Source organism: Leopardus geoffroyi, chromosome D1 (assembly GCF_018350155.1).
Source record: "Leopardus geoffroyi isolate Oge1 chromosome D1, O.geoffroyi_Oge1_pat1.0, whole genome shotgun sequence".
Classification (NCBI taxonomy): domain Eukaryota; kingdom Metazoa; phylum Chordata; class Mammalia; order Carnivora; family Felidae; genus Leopardus; species Leopardus geoffroyi.
In genome coordinates, this window is record NC_059329.1 from 68,557,629 (window position 1) to 68,579,046 (window position 21,418).

The window sequence follows — 21,418 nt, forward strand, 5'->3', positions numbered from 1 at the left end:
CTGGGTAGTTTTCAGAGAAGGCTGAGTAGGTAGGCAGGAGTTTTATCCCTGCTGGGCAGTAACAAACCTTCCCACTACTGTTCTCCTGTTCCCCTGGGTCACTGTCACTAGAGACACATGGGGAGCCTAGCCTTCACTCCTACCTCGTAGTAAAGAGGTACTTCTTTCTGTCCCTACTGGAATGATGTCAGAAGAGACCTAGTGAAGAGTCAGGATTTTTGCCATCTTTGAACAGTAAGGAGAGTAGCCCCTTCCCACCAATGGTGTCAGTAGAGGCTATCAGGGGAGATGTAATGAGACATGCCTTCCCCTCACAGCCAGGGTGTTATCAGCAGAGGCCTACTGAGCAGTCAGAATCCCAACCCTTGTCCAGCAGTAATGAAGAGCCCCTTCCCACCTCAGGTGTCAGCAGAGGCCATGTGGGAAACTTGGGCTTCTTCCACCTGGCAGTAATGAAGCAGGAACCTTTTCTTTCACTGGAGCAGTGTCAAAGGAAGCCAGTAAACCAGAAAATTCAAATAGGGCTTAGAATCTCATAAAACCCAAAATGTTTGGGTTTCATTTAAAAAAAAAAAAAATCACTCTATATACAAGAACCAGAAGAATCTTACTTTGAATGAAAGTAGAGACAATCAATAGATAAAAACAGCAAAATGACAGATGTTAGAATTATATGACAAATATTTTTAAATAGTTATAGAAATACTTCAGTGGGAGATCCCAAACTTTTTGAAACAAATGAGGAAAATAGGAAATCTCAGGGAAGAAATCACAGATATAAAGAAAAGTGAAAGGGGAATTTAGAACTGAAAAAATGTAATACCAAAGTGAAAAACTTGATGAATAGGCTCAACAGCAGAATGGAAGAGATAGCAGAAAGATTCAGTGAACTTGAAGATAGAACAACAGAAACTGCCCAGTCTAAACAGCAGAGAGAAAAGACTGGAGAACATTTTTAAAAAGGTCCTCAGGACCTATGGGACTATAATAAAAGATCTAAGATTTGTGTCATTGGAGTCCTGGGAGGAAAAGGAAGATAGGGCTGGAAAAATACTTGAAGAAATAATGGCTGAAAATTTCCCAAATTTGGCAAAAGGCATAAAGCTATAGATCTGAAGAGCTAAGCAAACTCCCAACAGGATAAATCAGAATCACTCTACATCAAGTCCAATTATAGTCAAACTTCTGGAAACTAAAGACAAATACCTTGAAAGCAGCAAATGAGAAAGTTACCTTTTCTTACAGGGTACAAGCACCCTGATTTCTCATAAGCAAATTTGTCATCAAAAGTTATGGAGACCAGAAGAAAGTGGCACATGTTTTCAAGTGTTGAAAGAAAAGCACTGTCAACTAGAATCTTACAACCACTGAAAATATTCTTCAGGAATGAAGGGGAAATCAAGATCTTGGATGAGGGAACACTAAGGGAATTTGCCACCAGTAGACCTACCTTAAAAAATGGCTAAAGAAAATGCTCTAAACAGAAAGGAAATAATAAAAGGAAGGTGTCTAGGAATGTTAGGAATTAAGAAAGAACATGGTAAGCTAAAAATCTGGGTAAATACAATAGACTTCACTTCTCCTGCGTTTCCTAAATTATGTTTGATGGTTGAGCCAAAACTATATTATATAGTTTTATATATCAAAAGTTTTATATATATGTATAGATAGTTTTATATATCAAAAGTTTTATATATATATATATATATAGTTTTATATATATCAAATATATATATTTGATGTGGTTCTAAATGTATGTAGAAGAAATATTTAAAACAGTTATATAATAAATGGGAGAGGGTAAAAAGATGTAAAGGTTTCTGTACTTTACTTGCACTGATAAAATGATGACACCAGTAGAATAAGTTATGTGTATATAATACACCTAGAGCAACCACTGAAACACTCCAAAAAACTAGATGAATGAAAATAGAATTAAAAAAACACATACAGATAATTCACAGTAAAGCAGGAGAAACAAAACAAAACAAGATAGCAGGCTTAGTTAGACCATTTATATACCAATTAAAGGGTAGAGATTCACATACCAGATTTAAAAACATGACCCAATTGTATGCTTGCTACAAAAAACTCCCTTCAAATCTATTAGTATAGACAGGCTGAAATGTAAAAATATGGAAAAATGTTATATAAATATTGAGAGAAATAGCTATATTAATATCAGATAAAGCAGACTTGAGAGCAAAGAAAATTACTAGAAATTAGGGGTATTATTATATAGTGATAAAAGGGTTAGTTCATCAAGAAGACCACAATCCTAAATGTGTATTTACCAAATAACAGAGCTGACAAATATATGAGAGTATTGTCCAAAATGAAAGGAGAAATTGGCAAGTCTACAGTTATAGTTGGAGACTTTGATGCCCCTCTGTCAATAATAGGTAGAACCTCTAGACAGAAAATTAGCAAATCAAGAGCTCAACAACACCATTGACAAACCCCGCATCAGGCTCTGTGCTGACAGCTCAGAGCCTGGAGCCTGCTTCACATTCATATTCTCCCCCGCCCCCTCTGTTAATAATAAACATCTTTTTTAAAAGCTAAAAAAAAAAAAAAAAGAAAAAATTAAAATCGTTGTGTGTTTTTCAACAATGGCAGAATCAAGTTGGAAATCAATAATAAAAAGATAACTGGTAAGCCACCAGATGTTTGAAAAATACACAATGTGGAGCGCCAGGGTGCCTCAGTCGTAAGCGTCGACTCTTGATTTTGGCTTAGGTCATGATTTCATGGTTCCATGTCAAGCTTGTGCTAATAGCATGGAGCCTGCTTGGGATTCTCTCCCTCCCCCTCTCTGTCCCTCCCGTGCATTCACACTCTCGCTCTCCCTTGCTCTTTCTAAATAAATAAGCTTAAAAAAATAAAAAATACAAAAAAGAAAAATACACAAAACATTTAAATAATATGAGTCAAAGAAGAGGACTTAAGGGAAATTAATAAAAACAACCACAAAAACTTTGAAATGAATGAAAATGAAAATATATCAAATTTTGAGACACAGCTGAAGCAGTACTGAGAGGGAAACTTACAGCATTAAATGCTCACCTTTATTAAAATGATTATATTAGTAAAAAAGGGGAGACGTTTCAAATCAATAAGCTTCCAGCTAACCTGAAAAAAGAAGAGCAAAAGGAACCCAAAGTGAGCAGAAGGAAGGGCATAATAAAGAAAAGAGCAGAATCAGTGACATTGAAAACAAAAAGAAAAAAATCAGTGAAACGCAGAGCTAGTTCTTTGGAAAGATCAATACAGTTGACACACCTGTAGTAAGGGGGGGAGGCAAAAATTTGCAGTATTAGGAATGAAATGAATATCACTACCGATCATGCAGATATCAAGAGGATAATAAGGGACTACAGCAAATAACTCTGCACACATAAATTGGATAATTTATATGAATCAATTCTTCAAAAGCACAATAATTCTTCCAGTATGAATTAGATAATGTGAATAGCCCCATAACTGTTAAGGTATTAAATTCATAATTAAAAATTTCTCAAAAATTGAGTCTCTCAAGTTGGGATGGTTTCACTGCAGCCTTGTGTCAAACATTTTAGAACAGTGAGCACCAAGTGCACAGTCTTCTAAAAACTAGAAACGAAGGGGACCCTTCCCAATTTGTTTTGTGAAGTTACTTTTATCTTGATACTAAACCAAAGACAGTTAAAATTGACCAAGCCAGTACCCTTAATTCCTAAAGATAAGAAAATCCTTACCAAAATATTAGCAGATAGATTAAGCAATATGTAAAAAGGATTATATGCCATGACCAAGTCGAGTTCATTTCAGGGATTCAGAACTGGTCAGTATTTAAAAATCAGAGTTATCTACCATATTGATAGTCAAAAGAAGAAAATTCACACCATCACATCAATTGACTCAGAAAAAGCACTTGACAAAATTCAGTATTTACTCATGATTAAAAAAGAAAAAAAACAACTCAGAAAACTGGGAATAGGGGTAATTTTCTCAAATTAGTAAAGAACATATTTAAAAAACCTACAGCTAACATGGTACTTTATAATATAATAATATTTTTGAGAGAGAGGGCGAGTGGGGGAGAGGCAGAGAAAGAGGGAGACAGAGAATCCTAAGCAGGCTCCAGGCACTGTTAGCACAGAGCCCAATGCAGGGCTCGAAGTCTTGAACCGTGAGATCATAATCTGAGCTGAAACCGAGTTGGATGCTTAACTGAGTGAGCCATCCAGGTGCCCCAACATTTTTTTTTTAAGTTCATTTATTTATTTAAAGAGAGAGAGACAGTGCAAGTGGGGGAGGAATAGAGAAAGGGAGATAGAACCCCAAGCAGGCTCCGTGCTGCCAGGGCAGAGCGTGATGCAGGGCTCAAACTCATGAAACTATGAGATCATGATCTGAGCCCAAACCAAGAGTCAGATGCTTAACCAACTGAACCACCCAGGTGCCCCTAGAATGTGAAGGTTGTTTCTAAGCAAAGATGTCTGTCTACTCTCACCACTCCTACTCATTATAGTCCTGGGAGTCCTAGCCAGCACAATAAGGCAAGAAGAGGAAATAAAATGCATTCCAATTAAAGGAAGAAATAAAATTACCCCTCCCCCATTTAGGTAACATGATTTTTTTTTAATGTAGAACAGTCCTCAGGCATCTAAAAAAAGAAAAAAACAAACAACCCCCCAAAAAAACCCTGTAGAACTAGTAAGTGAGCTTAGCAAGATAGCAGGGTATGAAATAAACATACAAAAATCAGTTGTATTTCAATATAACTAGCAAATAACATGTGCAAAGTGGAATTTAAAGTACAATACCATTTACAAATGTGGAAAAAGAATACCTTACATGTAAATCCAACAAAATACGTACAGGACCTATGTATAAGAAAGTATTAACTCTGAAAAGAATATTAAAAAAAATTTTTTTTAATGTCTTTTTATTTATTTTTGAGGCAGAGACAGAGCATGAACGGGGGAGGGTCAGAGAGAGGGAGACACAGAATCCGAAACAGGCTCCAGGCTCTGAGCTGTCAGCACAGAGCCCGACACGGGGCTCGAACTCACAGACCGCGAGATCATGACCTGAGCCGAAGTCGGCCGCTTAACCGACTGAGCCACCCAGGCGCCCCTGAAAAGAATATTTAAATAAATGGAAAGACATACTGTTCTCACCAATTAGAAGATTCAGCATAGTAAAAATGTCAGTTTTCCCCAAGATTATAGTTTAATTAGCCTTTCTTCTCAAAATCTGGCAAGATTTTTTTGATGATCTAGACAAGCTTATTCTAAAATTTATGTAGAAGGCAAAGAAATAAGCTACATGTGGTAAGAGAATTTGGGGAAAAGAAGAATAGAGGGGAGAAATCATTCTACCTGATAAAACTTATTATAGAGCTACAGTAATCAAGACTGGTACTGGTGGAAGGATAGACAAATAGATCAGTGGAACAAAATAGAAAACCCAGATGTACATTTGCACAAGTATGTCCCAACTGATTTTTAAGAAAGACACAAAAGTGATTCAGTGGAGGAAGGATGGTCTTTCAACAAATGATGATGAAACAATTGCATATCCCTATGCACAAAAATGGACTTCTACTTAAACTTTATACCTTGTACAAAAATTTGCTCAAAATGGATCATAGATTTAAATTTAATTTAAAAATTTTAATTTTATTTAAAAGTATAAATTTTATTTAAAAACTATAGGAAAAATATCTTCCAGTTCTAGAGTTAAACGAGTTCTTAGATTTGATACCAAAAGTATGGTCCACAAAGGGAGAAATTGAAAAGTTGGATCTCATCAAAATTAAACATTTAATCTTTGAAAGCCCATGTGAATGAAGAGGATAAAAGGAAGAGCTACAGACTGGGAGAACTCTGCAAACCACGTATCTGACAAGGGACTAATATCTAGAATATGTAAAGAAACCTCAAAATAGTAAAAGTAGTAACCTCAATAGTAAAAAAAAAAAAAAAAAAACCATTTAGACAGTTGGCAAAAGACATAAACAACATTTCATCAAACAGGATATACAGATGTCAAATACAGGAAAAGTCCACTGTCACTAAGGGAACTTCAAATTCAAGCCACGGTGATGATATCCTTTACCTGCAGAATGGCTAAAATAAAAAATAATGACAGCACAGAAAGCTGGTCACAATGTGATGAAAATGGATCACTCATACATTCTTGATGGGAATATGAAATGTTAAAGGGAGTTTTTTTTATAAAACTAAACATACAATTACCATAAAGCCCAGCAATTATACTCTTGGTAACTTACAGAATGAAAATTTGTATAAGTTTATGTTCACATAAAAACCTGTGTACAAATGCCCATAGCATCTTTATTTTAATATCCACAAAATGGAATTCACCCAGAAGTCCTTCATCTAGTGAATGGTTTAACAAACTGTGGTACATACAAACCATAGAATACTACTCAGTAACAAAAAGGAACAAACTATTGATACATACTAAAATTGGAATGAATCTCTAGGGAATTTTTATGCTGCATGAAAACTAGTCCCAAAAGGTTACATGTGATATGATTCCATTTATATACATTTTTGGTAGAATTTTAGGGTTTGGGGCAGATTAATCATTGCCAAAGCTTATAGATGTGGTAGGGCCAGGGGAAGGACAGGAAGGTGGTTATTTAAAAGGGCAACATGAGGGATCCTTGTGGTTTAGAAACTGTTCAGTCTCTTGACTGTGGTGTTGGATATGTGAACCTTCACAGGCGATCAGATTGTATAGAACTTAATACACACACATACACAGACAAATGAGTATACTAAAACTGGGAAAACCTGAATAATATAATGTAGATTGATCAATGTCAATATCCTGATTGTGTATTATACTATAGTTTTGCAAACAAAGAAAAAAAAAGTTACCACTGGACGGAACTGGAGTACAAAGGACTCTGTATTATTTGTTTTGTTTTGTTTAAACGTTTATTTATTTTTGGGAGAGAGAAACAGCGTGTGAGCAGGGGAGGGGCAGAGAGCAAGGGAGACCCAGAATCTGAAGCAGGCTCCAGGGTCTGTGCTGACAGCTTAGAGGGGCTCGAACTCAATAACCATGAGATCATGACCTGAGCTGACGTTGGACACTTAACTGACTGAGCCAGCCAGGTGCCTCTGTATTATTTCTTATAATTGTCAACTACAATTATCTCAAAAATTGCAGTTAGAAAAAGTGGATGGCTTAGGATAAAGTTCTTTTCCTAATTAAAACAAAACGACACAAAAAACCAAAGTATATGTTCTGGAAAGATAGATAGTTGGATATATTTGTAAGGAAGACATATTACTGTATATCAGTAGCACAGAATTAGTACATTAAAATTGGTTAGGAAGTTACCAGTGGTAGTTCTGATTTATGTTTGATCTGAAAAATAAAGTATCTTATTTTAGTACCCATTTCTGTATTCAAAATAAAATAGACATTTCATGATAAAAAAAAAATTGTAAAAAGAAAAAAAAGAATTCATAGGCAATGCCATTCCTTGGATATATATTATAATTGCACTGTGCCTAGATTTTCTGCTTTAACTATAAAATTGTAGTAACCAGTATTTTTTTATATGAAGAACTAATGAATGATGTAAGAATTCTCTATGTTCTATTCTGAACTCTGAAAATTACAGTCTATAAAATGTATAAATTACATTTTGTATAATAGGAGTAAACTAGAAAAAAACTATTATCTTCACTCTGGAATGATGATAAACAATCATGGTCAACCCAAAGCTCACATGATATGTGAGTAATTTAACATACTCAAGAGGACAGCTGATGATAAGCAGAGCAAAAATTTTTGTGTGTATTAATAATGGTGCAGTATAGTATTTTATTCCATTTTTGTAATCCATAGTTTATCTTTTAATATGTAACATATAGTTTAGTATGATTTTTAGTTATGCATCACATTCAATGAAGATAAATGTATATGACCACATTTACATAATTTATTTGCTGAAGGCATAGATGAATTGAAACTAATTTTTATGACTGACTAATCTTGTTTATAATTATCCTGGAGCCAACTTGTTAAATAGTGAATTAGGAAGCTATAGAAAATTATTATAATATAGCTTGAGCTGGTTTCTGAGTCTGGAAGATAATGATGGCCATGTGAATCTGTATATATCTATACATTTTCCCAGAAAACCTAGACAAAAAGGAACACAAATGAAATGCGGATAACCTATAACTTCTTCATTACGGGGACAGAATGCCATAAACTTCCAATTACCTGTAAGTAGCAAAATAATCAAGTTCCAACAGAGCTTCTATTGCTGCTATAGGTCTATATATGTGGAGAGGATGGAGTGGAAAGCCTTTGAGACTGTGAAACAGAGAAGGCCTTGAAGGACTTAAACAAAATAAATACAAAAATCACCCTCACAAGGAAAAAGTACAACAGGACATGCCAAAAGAGTTTATAGCATCGGCCACAGGGAAGGAGATCTCGAGGAAGACGTGGCATCCTTGGAGGAATTTTGTCTCTGCGACAGAAGATAGAGAAGTATGATGCCTCTGAGTCAGTGGTGAAGAGAAAACCAGAAGAAAGAGAAAAAGTATGTCCTGTAGAATGAAAGACCTCAAGCTCTCCACTCCTGTTACCCATATAGAAACTACACTAAGTTGACAAAAGTTTGAGGTACTCTCAAACTAAAGAACGCTGCCCACAAAATGACCGGGTGGGTGGGGGCTGGGAATCAAATTTACACAGCACCACTGTTAGAAGAGAACAGAAAATAGGTATAAAAGCATTTTAGCTGATAAAAATCCACTCTGCCAAAAAAAAAAAAAAAAAGCCCTGAGGAAAATAACCACAGAGTACTGTAACACAGTACTCCAGACTAAATTAAATATTCTCAAGCAAAACAAAACCTGGTATCCAAAAATTTAAGGAGAAAAATGAAGAAACAATAGGAAATGCAATATGAATTGATCAAACTCAGGAAAGAAAAGAAAAAGACAAAATTGTTATTAGAAGTGAACAAATTATAAAATGCTCAAGAGAATAGAATGGAATGAAAATCTAAAGAGGGACGTAGAATGAAAATGAGAGAAAGAAAAAAGGATCTCAGAGAAATAAAAGCCTGGCAGAGGGTGTCCAACGTAACTGAGTTTGTGAAGAACGCCACAGGGGAACAAACCTTAGGAACTATTAGCCAAGAAAACTTTCTGGAAATAAGGGAAATTAAGTCTACCTTTTGAAGGACCTTCTGTGTACTTGGGAAAATTGACCTGGAATGATCAGCTCAGACCATATTTTAGTAAGCTGTTAAACTTTAAGGATAAATTGAGTTGGCGTCATACACTGGAAGAGCAGCATACAACTAAATCATGGCAACAGAATAGCAATTTGAAGAAATTCACTGAAACAAAGTACAGACCAAGGATTTGACATCTAGCCAAGGTTTTCTTCAATTATGATGGCAGTTAGAAATTCCATTCTTGAACATTGAAGAACTTACTGAAATGATACTATATCCATGAGTTCTTCTTGAGTTTATTAGGGGATAAACTCCATCCAGTGAAGAGATCCCCCGGGAAGCGTCAGCAAAAGGACTATGAACATTTAATGTGTTTATTTATAGAAGTAAGGACTAAATGGAGCAAGGGTGGGGACATAAGTAGAAGTATAACATATTATATGTAAGATGAAATAAAAAGAATACCACTCAAAAGGGGAAGGGAGAAAATGAGAGAAAGTAGAATGAGATCATAGACTGTTGAATGGGTAACAGACAAAGGATAACACTTAAAACTGGCAAACCGGACCCTAAAAGCTTAAGTAAAGAAAAGGGGAAAAATGGGGATTAAGGTGCAAACACAAGTATAATAAATGCACTACAACAAAATTACCTTCCTAAATACCAAAAGAAAATGTAAGAAGTAGCAGAACACAGCACATGGAGAAAAGAACACAGTAAATATTACTTAATACAGTAATTATAAACTAGATGAAACAAAACATCATATCCAATATGAATGGTCTTAAGTTGCCTATTAAAAAGATTTTTAAGTTGGCTCATAAAACATATGAAAATTTGGTTTAAGCAAGAATCCGTTAGTGGACGCTAAATCTAGGGCGGAAAGTTTAAGACTCAGGATATTTGCATGGTCTCCAAGTATCTCCTTACATATTACATAATTGCTGCGAGGGGATAAAACAATAACTATGTAGTGGAAAAGCTGGATAACACTTTGTCCAGTTGATTAAAGTTCCTATCACCAATAGGGAGGTTGGGGACATCATGGTCTGTGACTGTGATACCCTTAGAAGGACACATCATAATTTAGGTGGTAGTCTAGTAAGGAATACAGAACGTGAATCTAATTATAAGGAGCATCAGGCAAACCCAAATTGCAGACATTTTATAAAATAGCCAGCCACCTCTTTCAAAAACCCCATTTATGTCATGAAAGAAAGGCTTTGGAACTGTTCCAGACAAAATGAATCTGAAGAGACAGCTAAATGTAATCTGTGATCCTGGGTTCAATTCTGTGCTAGTTGGGGAGAAACACATTATTAGGATTAGGAGGACAATTGACAGAATGGGAATATGGCAAAAGTACTTTATCAATCTTAAATTTTCCTGAGTTTGCTAACTCTATTGTAAGAATATCCTTGCTCTTAAAAAGTCATATAGAATTATTAAGAGGAAAAGCATGATATGTAAAACTCTCAAATTCTTCAGAAAAATACACAATGTGTGTAGGGATGGGAGAATGATAAAGCAAGGGTAGCAAAATATTAAAAGTTGGTGAACTGAGTAAATTACAGACACTTTCTGTTCTTTAAACTTTTCTCTGAGTTTTAACTTCAAAAAACAAATAACAATAAACAAACACGCAAAAATCAGAAGAAGATAGCTCTAGCTATGAACTATAACCAGAGACCAGTCCACACAGTTCAGTGAAGAAGAATCTGAGTTCCATAATTTTCTCCCCCTACCTTTTTGGTTAAGGTATTGAGTGTTTTACATTTCACTTTCAATTTGGAATGCTTGACTCATTTGATATCAGTCCATGCTAAGCTATATATATGATTTTTCTTAGAGCTTTTTCTGTGTTACATTTTTACAGGATTTGCCTTTTTCGTGCTTAAAATGTGTTAGAAAAAAAGTCATTCTGAATGTGTCCTTTTCTTTGACCTCCAGTAAAATGCTTGGTCATGTGGAAAAACACCCACTATTTGGTTCTCCTCCCCCCTTCCCCCACCCTGTCACTTCCTTGTGTTCTGAGAACAAAATATAAGATGGATGGGGTTAAAGGCATTTAGAGTATCTTTTCATATTTTTGATCTAATTCCAAAATGAGTTGTACCAAACAATATGTGGATAGTAGTTTTGTAAGTGTTGCCAGCTCTTTCACATTTTGCCAGATCAAGCTTCTTTATTTATCTTTTGAGGAACATGTTCTGAATCGAAAGAAAAATATTTGAAGATATTTTGTCCTAATGATAGTTTCTTTATATAGTAAAGAATTTCTTTATATAGTATAGAATTTCTTTATATGAAATTTGAGATGATGCAGTCCAATTTTATATGTTGTATTAACTAAAATTTATTTTTTATTGTGAAAAATCGGTGATTAAAAATTAAAAATTTTATGCCCACTGATTCTTCACCAATGTTTATACTAAGTTTCTTGCTTCTGTCTTAAGGCTGTATGGAGAGAAGAGAATCACGTGGTTCCTCTAGGTGAACAGTCCAGGAGCTCTCCTACATTTTCAAGTGGAGCAGTATCTGACATGCAGGGAGAAAGTTGTCCGGTGTTTTTCAGTCTTTAGTTCAGTGGTGAATTTTACTGAATGATGCTAACTGTAGTGATAAATGATGGTTATTAGGTTTTTTAATGTAGGGATAGTGTGAATTCTTCAGAGTTCTCTGTTATTTACTGTACAGTTTTGAATGTTTCCTTTTACAAGAAGATTACAGTGATGTACGTAACTGCTTTTCTTCTGGAACTTTTAATCTAAAGATAGGATTTTTATTAGGTTATTTAGCCAAATTCCACAATGTAAAGTCAGCAAAAATTAGGTGGAAATGACTAACTGTGATGTACAGTAGTAGGAAACAGATTTCATGCAGAATTAAAGCAATTATTTTGTCACTCAGTTTTTGTAATGATATTGCTGTTGATCGTTTTTTTCCTTTTTGCATATTGAGTTCCTAATTTTCTAGCCATCTTCTAAGAATTTTGGTAATTGCAAAGTTTTTATATTCAGAGCTTTAACATTATAATGTTTTTAAGTAATTATAAAACAGTCATTTTTTTTCTTCTTACTAGGAAGAAGCATTGCATGCATTTATTCAGCCAGAGATCCTGGATGGCCCAAATCAATATTTTTGTGAACGTTGTAAGAAGAAGTGTGATGCACGAAAGGTAGATGCCATGTAGAAATTAATACTAGATTACCTGAGTTTATATTCAATATTCAATAGGTCCCTTTTCTTTTAGGGTCTTCGGTTTTTGCATTTCCCTTACCTGCTGACCTTACAGTTGAAAAGGTTTGATTTTGATTATACAACCATGCACAGGATTAAGTTGAATGATCGGATGACGTTTCCTGAGGAGCTAGATATGAGTACATTTATTGATGTTGAAGATGAGGTAAAATATTTATTATACTTATTTGTTAAAAGATAGTAATCCATTTTGGTTGGTCATGTGTTTAATTAAAAGAGCTATTTGAGGAAACCAATTTGACAATAAACTTCATATATTGAAAAAAAAAGGAGCCATTTGGGGTAACAACACTGGTGTTGTTTAAACTCTTCTTGATAGAAGGTTTTCCTTTCTCTCCATATTTTGTAATGGCAAGTTATATAAAAAAATCTAAGTTTGCATAAGCTTTTTTTTCTCACCATAAATTATATTTCACATAATCTTGTTTGATCAGAATAACTCATAATATTCTTTGAAAAGACAAAAAGGATCCCAAACTCTGGAATTACTTCTTTAATTTGAGCGATAATCTTATGTTTCATAACTTTCTTAGCGAAAGAAACCAATCTAGAGGTGGGCTGCACTGTGTTTCTGTCACATAATAAACACAACAAATATGTAAGTAAAATGAGCAAATTGGGTAGTATGGCCTTAATATCTTATATTTGTCTTAGTGTCATTTTCAAGGATTAAGGTTTCTGGGTTATTCTCAGCTAAAGTTTGCCACCTCTTAAATAGGCTAGGTTAGAAAGCTAGAAAATAAAGGTATTTTGTCTGTTTTCCTTTTTTAATTAGTTTTTTTTTTTGTAGTCAAAACTTTATTTAAATAGTTTGAAGAATGTTACTTGGAAAGGCACAGGTAATGCTTATCAGTTTCTTCTACTCACTGACCCCTGCAAATCTCTGATTCCCCTAACCTTATTCAGTAAAAGATTCTTAGTATCCCAATTTATTCTTTGGAAACTTCTGATCTCATTATGGGAAATATTTACAATTACTTGAGTTCTTAGAAAGTGATAAATCTTTATTTTTTTCAAAATTACCATGAATCATTTTTTTCTGATTGGAACTTACCACTCTAGTTATAAAAATACCATTTCCCAAGAGCTCAAAAGTGATTTTAAACATTCATGAAGTTTTAGTTAATGCTCTTAAGTATTAAGTGATGATGTGGTATAGAAGAACAACTTTTCTGAGCCTTACTTTGCAAAGTAAGGACAATATTTACTCTTTATAGCTTTCATGAAAAGAGTGCTTTAGATAAAGTAGATGTTCATTGAATGGTACCTATGACCAGGTACTTTTGAAAAGTTTAATTCAAAACAGTATTTCAATCTTTCCAAGGTATACCAAAGTAAACAACCTCTTTACAGGAGTCTTCACAGAGATTAGTATTGGATCAGTTTTCTATATATACCTAATATATTCTTGTAAAAGGAAATCTTTTACAAATAAAGAAAACCTAGATCTAGTTTGACAGGAACTTTTAGGAAGTTCCAGGTCCATATCTTGGGAGAAGAGATGTTCTGGCCTAAAGGAGCGTCAGGAATGATCTCCAGACTCAGTGCAGAGTTCTAGAGTTGGTTTTCACTTAAACTTTACTTTCTCGAGGGATGAAGACTGTATGTTAGATGCAGTTCCCACAACAAAGTTCTTGACAAAAAGTTGGTGCTTATTATTATGTATTGCCTGGTTAATTTAGGAACTCCTGTATAACATATCAAGAGGCTACATCTTATAGAAGAATTCTCAAACTATTTAAACAGAAACATTTTTAGATATGTATATAAAATATTTAAGGAAAAGGGGCCAAGGAGTTGTTTGGGGATTTCTAAGAAGTAGATTCCTTCAAATTAAATTTGCATGAAAAGGATTTAAAAATCATAAAAGCATGAAAAAGTGTGATTTTTGTTGTTGTTACATTTCTCCCTCCTATATGCTAGAATGTAAGATTCTTGAGGCTAGATTCAGTGTTGTTTTTCTTTCTAATGGTGTCTAATGCCTAGCACAGAGATAAATAAAATTGAACCTTTTGTTCAAGAAAAGAGATGATATTCTTTTGGGATTTGAGAACAAAAGCTCATTTTGGCATTTAGGTTCACAGCTTTTACAGATTTTGGTGAAAGAAATGGTAATTTACGTTATTACTTTGCAACTATAAACATAAATGGGGTTTAATTAGAATTCTGAATCACTGATTCATTGTATTTGAATTTTAAGGACATTAATAGAAATGTTTTTAAAATACACTTTTCTTAAAATTTAGTGATTCATCACTTACATATAACACCCAGTGCTCATCATAACAAGTTCTCTCCTTAATACCCATTACCCATTCAGCCCATCCCCCAACCACCTCCCTCACATCAACTCTCAGACACTTAACCGACTAAGAGCCACCCAGGCACCCCTAGATTTCATTCTTTTTGATGGCTGAGTAATATTCCAGTGTGTGTGTGTGTGTGTGTGTGTGTGTGTGTGTGTGTGTGTGTGTATCACCACATATATGATATGATATATACATATATGTATGATACATATGATATATGTATATATCATATGATATATATGTATCACATTTTTATATGTATATATCTCACATCTTTACCCATTAATCAGTCGATGGACATTTGGGCCCTAAAATACACTTTTTTTGGTTTAATTTTATTTAAGGACTCACTCTCTAAGATAAGATAAATTTGCTTAAAATAGATATTTTTATTAATAACATCTGAAGTTATGTGAAAAAGTTAGCATGTAGAGAAAAGGCTTTACTGAGTATATGTTTTTTTTTTCTTTAACTTGTAATCGTAAGATAATTATGTTTTATTAAGAAATCCCCTCAGACCGAAAGTTGCACTGACAGTGGGGCAGAGAATGAAGGCAGTTGTCACAGCGATCAGATGAGCAATGATTTTTCGAATGATGATGGTGTTGATGAAGGGATCTGCCTTGAAAGTAATAGTGGAACTGAAAAAATTTCAAAACCTGGACTTGAAAAGGTACCTTTTATGGTTTGTGGGTTTTAGTTGAGAGAATAAAATAATCTCTGAGCTGTTATATAATTCTCTAACTGTTGTGACCAATAAATTCTCCTTAGGAGAAGTAATTTTTGAAAAGTGAGACTTTTTTAAAGCTGTTTTGTTTTTTTTTTAATGTACATATGTGATCATAATTAAACTTTAGGAAAAAACTGCTTACAGGAAAGAGCATGAATTTTTGGAGGCTGATCTGTAGCTGGGGGGTGGTATGGAAAAGGAGATCACTTTTGCCTTAAAAGTTACACCACGCCTCTAAATCTTTATATAAGAGTTTTCTCATACAGCAAAATGAAAGTTATTTGGCTACATCCATTCATTTAAGATTCTGGCTCTGGAACTCCTTATGAAATAGTTAATAATAGAACTGATCTTTCTGAGGTAGGAAAAAGCCAAAGGCTTCAGCCTCTCTTGCCTCCCTATCACAGCCCTTAAGGCACTTAAAAAAAAAAAAAAAAATGATACAGTTCCATGGATTATAATTTGACAACTACAAGATTTGATAATCTCTGTTATAGAATCTTTTATGTCATGGTATCAGTGATTTTTAAAATGTTATCAAACCATTTCTTTCATATTCATATAATCTGCTTTATTGAGGGGAGAATTATAGGTCAGATGTCTTGAGCATGTATAAATAATGAATCAATAGCCTAAAGACTGCAGTAGTTCAAGTCTTGCAGAGTCATATTAAATACAGGGTTTTTAAGGCAGTATTTAAGAATAGAATTTCTCTTGCATTATTCCAACCACCATCATCATTTACCTTTTAAAATTATCTATTTCAGGGCAGATAGATGATCATGAGTTGCTATGTAATGAATAATGTAGCAGATATGTTATAACTTAGTGTAAAGAACACTGCATTCAAGCAAGGGTTGGCAAACTGTGGCTCAAAGTCTAAATCTAATTCTCTGCCTATTTTTCTACATAAACAGTTACATCTGTCTTTTTTTTTCCCCCTTGTCTTACTGCTGTAAGTAGGATTTCTTACAGTGTTGAATAGGAGTGGTGAGATAGGGCGTTCTTGCCTTATTCTCAACTCAGGAGGAAAGTGTTCAGTTTTAAGTATGATGTTGGTTCTAGGGTTTTTGTAGGTGTGCTTCATTAAGCTGAGGAGGTTTCCCTCATCCTAGTTTCTTAAGAATTTTTATCATGAATGAGTTTTGGATTTCATGAAATGCTTTTTCTGAGTCAGTTGATATATAGGATCACATGATTTTTCTAATTTAGCCTGTATTACAATAGATTGATCTTCTGGCATTGAACCATCTTTGCATACTTGAGAAATGTCAAATCAGCAGATCACTGTATCACAGATATTACATAAATACATTAGAAGATGTTCCAAATCATTTTATTGCTCAGCTCTTTTGCAAAGGAAATGGAATAATCTTGTTTGAATAAAAACATTATTTGGGATTTCTTGATCTTGACTGTGCATACCAGAATAGTCTTCTAATTAGAAACTGCTTCTAAAATTTCAGATTATTATTTTACTTTTACAAAAGAACATATTTCAGATATGCATAGTTACAGAGGTTATAACATAATTAAAACGTGAAGGAATGCACTGAATGGAACTCTGATGTATAAAATTATGTGATGACTTTACCATTTTAATTATCTTAGAGGGAATTGTGCCTACAATAAATATCTAGGACAGCTAACATATTATTTACTCTGTACTAATAGAGAATAGGAAATGCACAAATAAGGGAAATTCTTTCTCTTCTCTGAGGTACTTTTGTTTTTTCCTCTTAGAATTCCTTGATCTATGAGCTCTTCTCCGTTATGGTTCATTCAGGGAGTGCTGCTGGTGGTCATTATTATGCTTGTATAAAGTCATTCAGTGATGAACAGTGGTACAGCTTCAATGATCAACATGTCAGCAGGGTAAGGAGGGTTTTTTCTTTTTAATTTATTTATTTTAAGAGAGAGAGAGCGAGAGCATATGTGTGCACATGCTAGCCAGAGGGGCAGAGAGAGGGAATCCCAGGCACTGTCAGTGCAGAGCCTAACATGGGGCTCGATCTCACGAACCGTGAGATCATGACCTGAGCTGAAATCAAGAGTCAGACGCTTCACCTCCTGAGCCACTCAGGCACCCCAAGGAGGGGTTTTTTAAGATTATTCTGAAAGACAGGAGTAGAGCTGTTTCTAATCAACAGTAGGGGTTTATTAAAAATGGGAGACTTAGTTTGTCCAGTGAAGCATTTTAAGACACATGCCAAGTCAGTCTTTTGTTTTTGCTTTGAGTAAATTTTCTAGTTTATCATTGTTACTTATTTTGTTCTGTTCTGTTTTGTTTTGTTTGGGTCTTGCTAAGTGTTTCCAGAGGCAGACTCCCTTTTTTTTTTTTTTATCTTGAGCCTTCATGTGGGCTACCTGTTGAGCACTAGAACTAATTGGCTGGTAGCAGCCAGTGATTCTGATCAAATTTTGTGAATTGGTAGTTGTATGGTACATTTTAACTCTGAGATTAAAATTGGCTTACTTGTTGACATAAAGGTAATGATGTTATAGATTTTAGAAGAAGGTAAACAGTGTAACAACTTTTTAGATAACACAAGAGGACATTAAGAAAACACATGGTGGATCTTCAGGAAGCCGAGGATATTACTCAAGTGCTTTTGCAAGGTAAATAACTTCCTAATTTGTACTGTTTATAAATTACAGTTAATTATAGCTCCTCAGCATTTTTTTGCCATTAAAGAAATTTAACCCAGGGGTCAGCGAACTATAACCCACAGACCAAACCCTGCCTGCCTCTAGTTTTTGGAAATAAAGTTTTATTGGAATGTCACTATACTCCTTTGTTGAAGTATTGTGTGTTGATCTTTTCCCTTTAACAAGAGTTAAAATAACTTCAATATGGCCAAGAAAAAAACTGGCTGACTCCTGACTTAACTGTAGTAGTGGTTCTAGGACACAGGTTTTTTGAAGACTTAACTGTGTAACCAAGAGGAGATGTGGAATCTTCTCATAAACCTGTCAGGAAAAGCAAAGTAGAAAAAAAAAAAAAAAAAAAAAAAAAAAAAACAAAGTAGATTCTCCTTTTTTTTTTCCTAGAATGTTTTAATTTTGAACCTATCATCGAACACTTAACATGGTTTTCTAATTCTTTGAAACAAAGAAAAACTATTAAAACAAAATATTTGATGCTGGGAAATGGAATCTCTACAATCTACTTTTTGTTGACATTAATCTTTTTTATATTTCTACTAGCTCCACAAATGCTTATATGCTGATATATAGACTGAAGGATCCAGCACGAAACGCAAGTATGTTAGCATGTAGTTATTTGATTTTAATCTGTACTAATTTCTTTTATAAGTTTGGCAAACCCAGATAACCACTTTTAAATGATTGTTTTTTTGTGCCTAGAAAAATTAATTATAAAGATTGTTATGAGATAATACCAAGTGGTGAAAACACTTGGAAAAAGTTGAACTATTTTTTAATACACTGAGAGATAAAACTTCCTCTACATTAAAAAAGGGGGGTATTTATTTTCAGTTAGATAGTTGCTCAGTGATGATAAATCCCAGATCTGTGTAGCAGCCCTGACTCACCATCTAGGTGGCCTAGAGCAAGTTGTTTAGCTTTTCTAAATCTTATTTTCCACGTCTGTAAAATGGGGATAATCATAGTATTTTATAGGATTATAATGAAAAATTAAACATTTTTTAGCATTTAGCATCCTGTCTACTAGTACATACTAATAACTCATATTTAGCTGTGACTGCTTTTTTTGGTATAAGCCTTTGGAGTATTTTATTATCAAAATGCTTTGAATGGGGACCCTTAAAAAAGTCAACTTCTGACTTACCACTCTACAAAGTTCCTGAGAGCTAAAGTTAAATATCTTTGTTTATTTGCTTAAAAAGCAAATAAAGTTTTATGAGTCTAGTATGCATCCTTTATTACGTTTTTAAAAAAAATTTTTTTTTTAATGTTTATTTATTTTTGAGACAGAGAGAGACACAGCATGAGCAGGGAAGGGGCAGAGAGAGAGGGAGACACAGAATGTGAAGCAGGCTCCAGGCTCTGAGCTGTCAGCACAGAGCCCGACGCGGGGCTCGAACTCACGAACTGTGAGATCGTGACCTGAGCCGAAGTCGGACGCTTAACCGACTGAGCCACCCAGGCGCCCCTATTACGTTTTAATTGTGTTGAGAGTCCTCAAAATAATCCTGTATACAAAGTATGTGGGTTTGTCTTTTATTATTACTTTAAAAAATTGCAGTTCCCTTTTTTCTTAATGCTGACTCTGAAGCAGTATTGCAAATAACTAGATGTGTTTGTGTGTACATGTGGATATATACACAGGTGATATGTTGACCTGTATTTTTTTCATAATTACTATAATCACTGACCTTGATTTCTGTATTTCCTTTGTTTAGAAACTACCATTCTGTAAAGTTTATTTTAGGTAGTTTATGTTTTGTTTATATTTTTGAAAATCCTCATTAGATTGTGGTATAAGGCTTAGGACTTAATTTATCTTTTCACTAATGATAATCCAGAGTCCAGAGTCTGTCATATAGTGGCTGTTTAATAATTTACTGTAGGTGCTCGCTTTGGCAGCACATATAATAAAATTGGAATGATACAGAGAAGATTAGCATGGCCCCTGCTCAAGGATGACACGCAAATTCGTGAAGCGTTCCATATTTTTGACAGATACCATATGCTTTCACTCTTATGTGGATCCTGAGAAACTTAACAGAAACCCATGGGGGAGGGGAAGGAAAAAAAAAAAGGAGGTTAGAATGGGAGAGAGCCAAAGCAGAAGAGACTCTTAAACACTGAGAACAAACTGAGGGTTGATGGGGAGTAGGAGGGAGGGGAGGGTGGGTGATGGGTATTGAGGAGGGCACCTTTTGGGATGAGCACTGGGTGTTGTATGGAACCAATTTGACAATAAACTTCATATATTGAAAAAAAAATTTACTGTAGAATTAATGGGGAAAAAAGGAAATTATAATAAGTCATTTCAGAACAGAGATTTCAGATGAGAGTAATCATTCTAACTTTACAGATAAAAGAATGATACCCCAAAGGTTAACGTGTCCAAGACCATAGCTATCTGGAGGCAGAGCCAGGATTTTACTTCCTGTGTTCTCTGTGTCACCCACCACTCCAGATATTTCCATTAGGGCAATAACTCAGCTTTCCTTTATCTACTCCCCAAAAATGTAGTTTTGTGCTGAAACACCAGAGGGTGCTCTATGTATGATATGGAATATTTTTACAATGAGAGTTTATTTCTATAAATAATTGATTTTTACGTTCCATTGGGATTTGATTACATATATATATATATAAATATATATGTGTAGATATATAAATGTGTGTGTGTGTGTGTGTGTGTGTGTGTGTATAAATTGCTCTCCCTATTTAAAGCCTGATAATCATTGGCGTTATTAAATAGTGTCATATTCTCATATTGGCACTTTTAATGCTTTGAGTTACATATAAAATTCTGTGAATAGAAAATAGCTAAAAGATTGTTTTGAGAACAAAGGAAAGATGAGTGTATTAGTGAATAATAACAAATAGCATTTGTAGTAGCAGCAGCAACAATAACACTTATTACCTTTTATTATATCCCAGGTAAATACTCTATGGGGTAGATGTATTAATAAGTTTAAGAAACCAAGGTCTAGAGAAGTAAACTTGGCCAAGGTCACACAATTTGATGGTGATAATGAAATCAGAAATGATTTTATTTCAAAGTTTCAGAGAGACTTTTTCATTCTAAGAGTCTTAATCTGCATGCCAGAGTTGTCCTGGAGCCAAGAGATACTATGGATTAAATGTGTGGTTTTTTAAAATGTATGAGACCTAATAACCATGTGCCATTATCAACTACCTCTTCACTCTTGTCTGGAAGAAGCTGATGTT

At 34.3% G+C, this 21,418-nt stretch overlaps 1 protein-coding gene and 1 non-coding gene across 3 annotated transcripts in view; both read left to right on the forward strand.

Annotated features, from left to right (window-relative positions):
* USP47 (ubiquitin specific peptidase 47) overlaps window positions 1–21,418 on the forward strand; it is a 107,516-nt gene that overhangs the window by 60,488 nt on the left and 25,610 nt on the right. For both annotated transcript variants that reach the window (XM_045484521.1, XM_045484520.1), the window contains 6 exons: window positions 12,312–12,407; window positions 12,483–12,635; window positions 15,305–15,472; window positions 17,273–17,404; window positions 18,072–18,148; window positions 18,737–18,792. In XM_045484521.1, coding sequence (XP_045340477.1) covers window positions 12,312–12,407; window positions 12,483–12,635; window positions 15,305–15,472; window positions 17,273–17,404; window positions 18,072–18,148; window positions 18,737–18,792 — 682 coding nt within the window. The remainder of the gene's footprint in view (window positions 1–12,311; window positions 12,408–12,482; window positions 12,636–15,304; window positions 15,473–17,272; window positions 17,405–18,071; window positions 18,149–18,736; window positions 18,793–21,418) is intronic.
* LOC123602873 lies at window positions 20,083–20,189 on the forward strand. Its single transcript, XR_006714627.1, has one exon. It is a non-coding gene; the product is annotated as a U6 spliceosomal RNA (small nuclear RNA).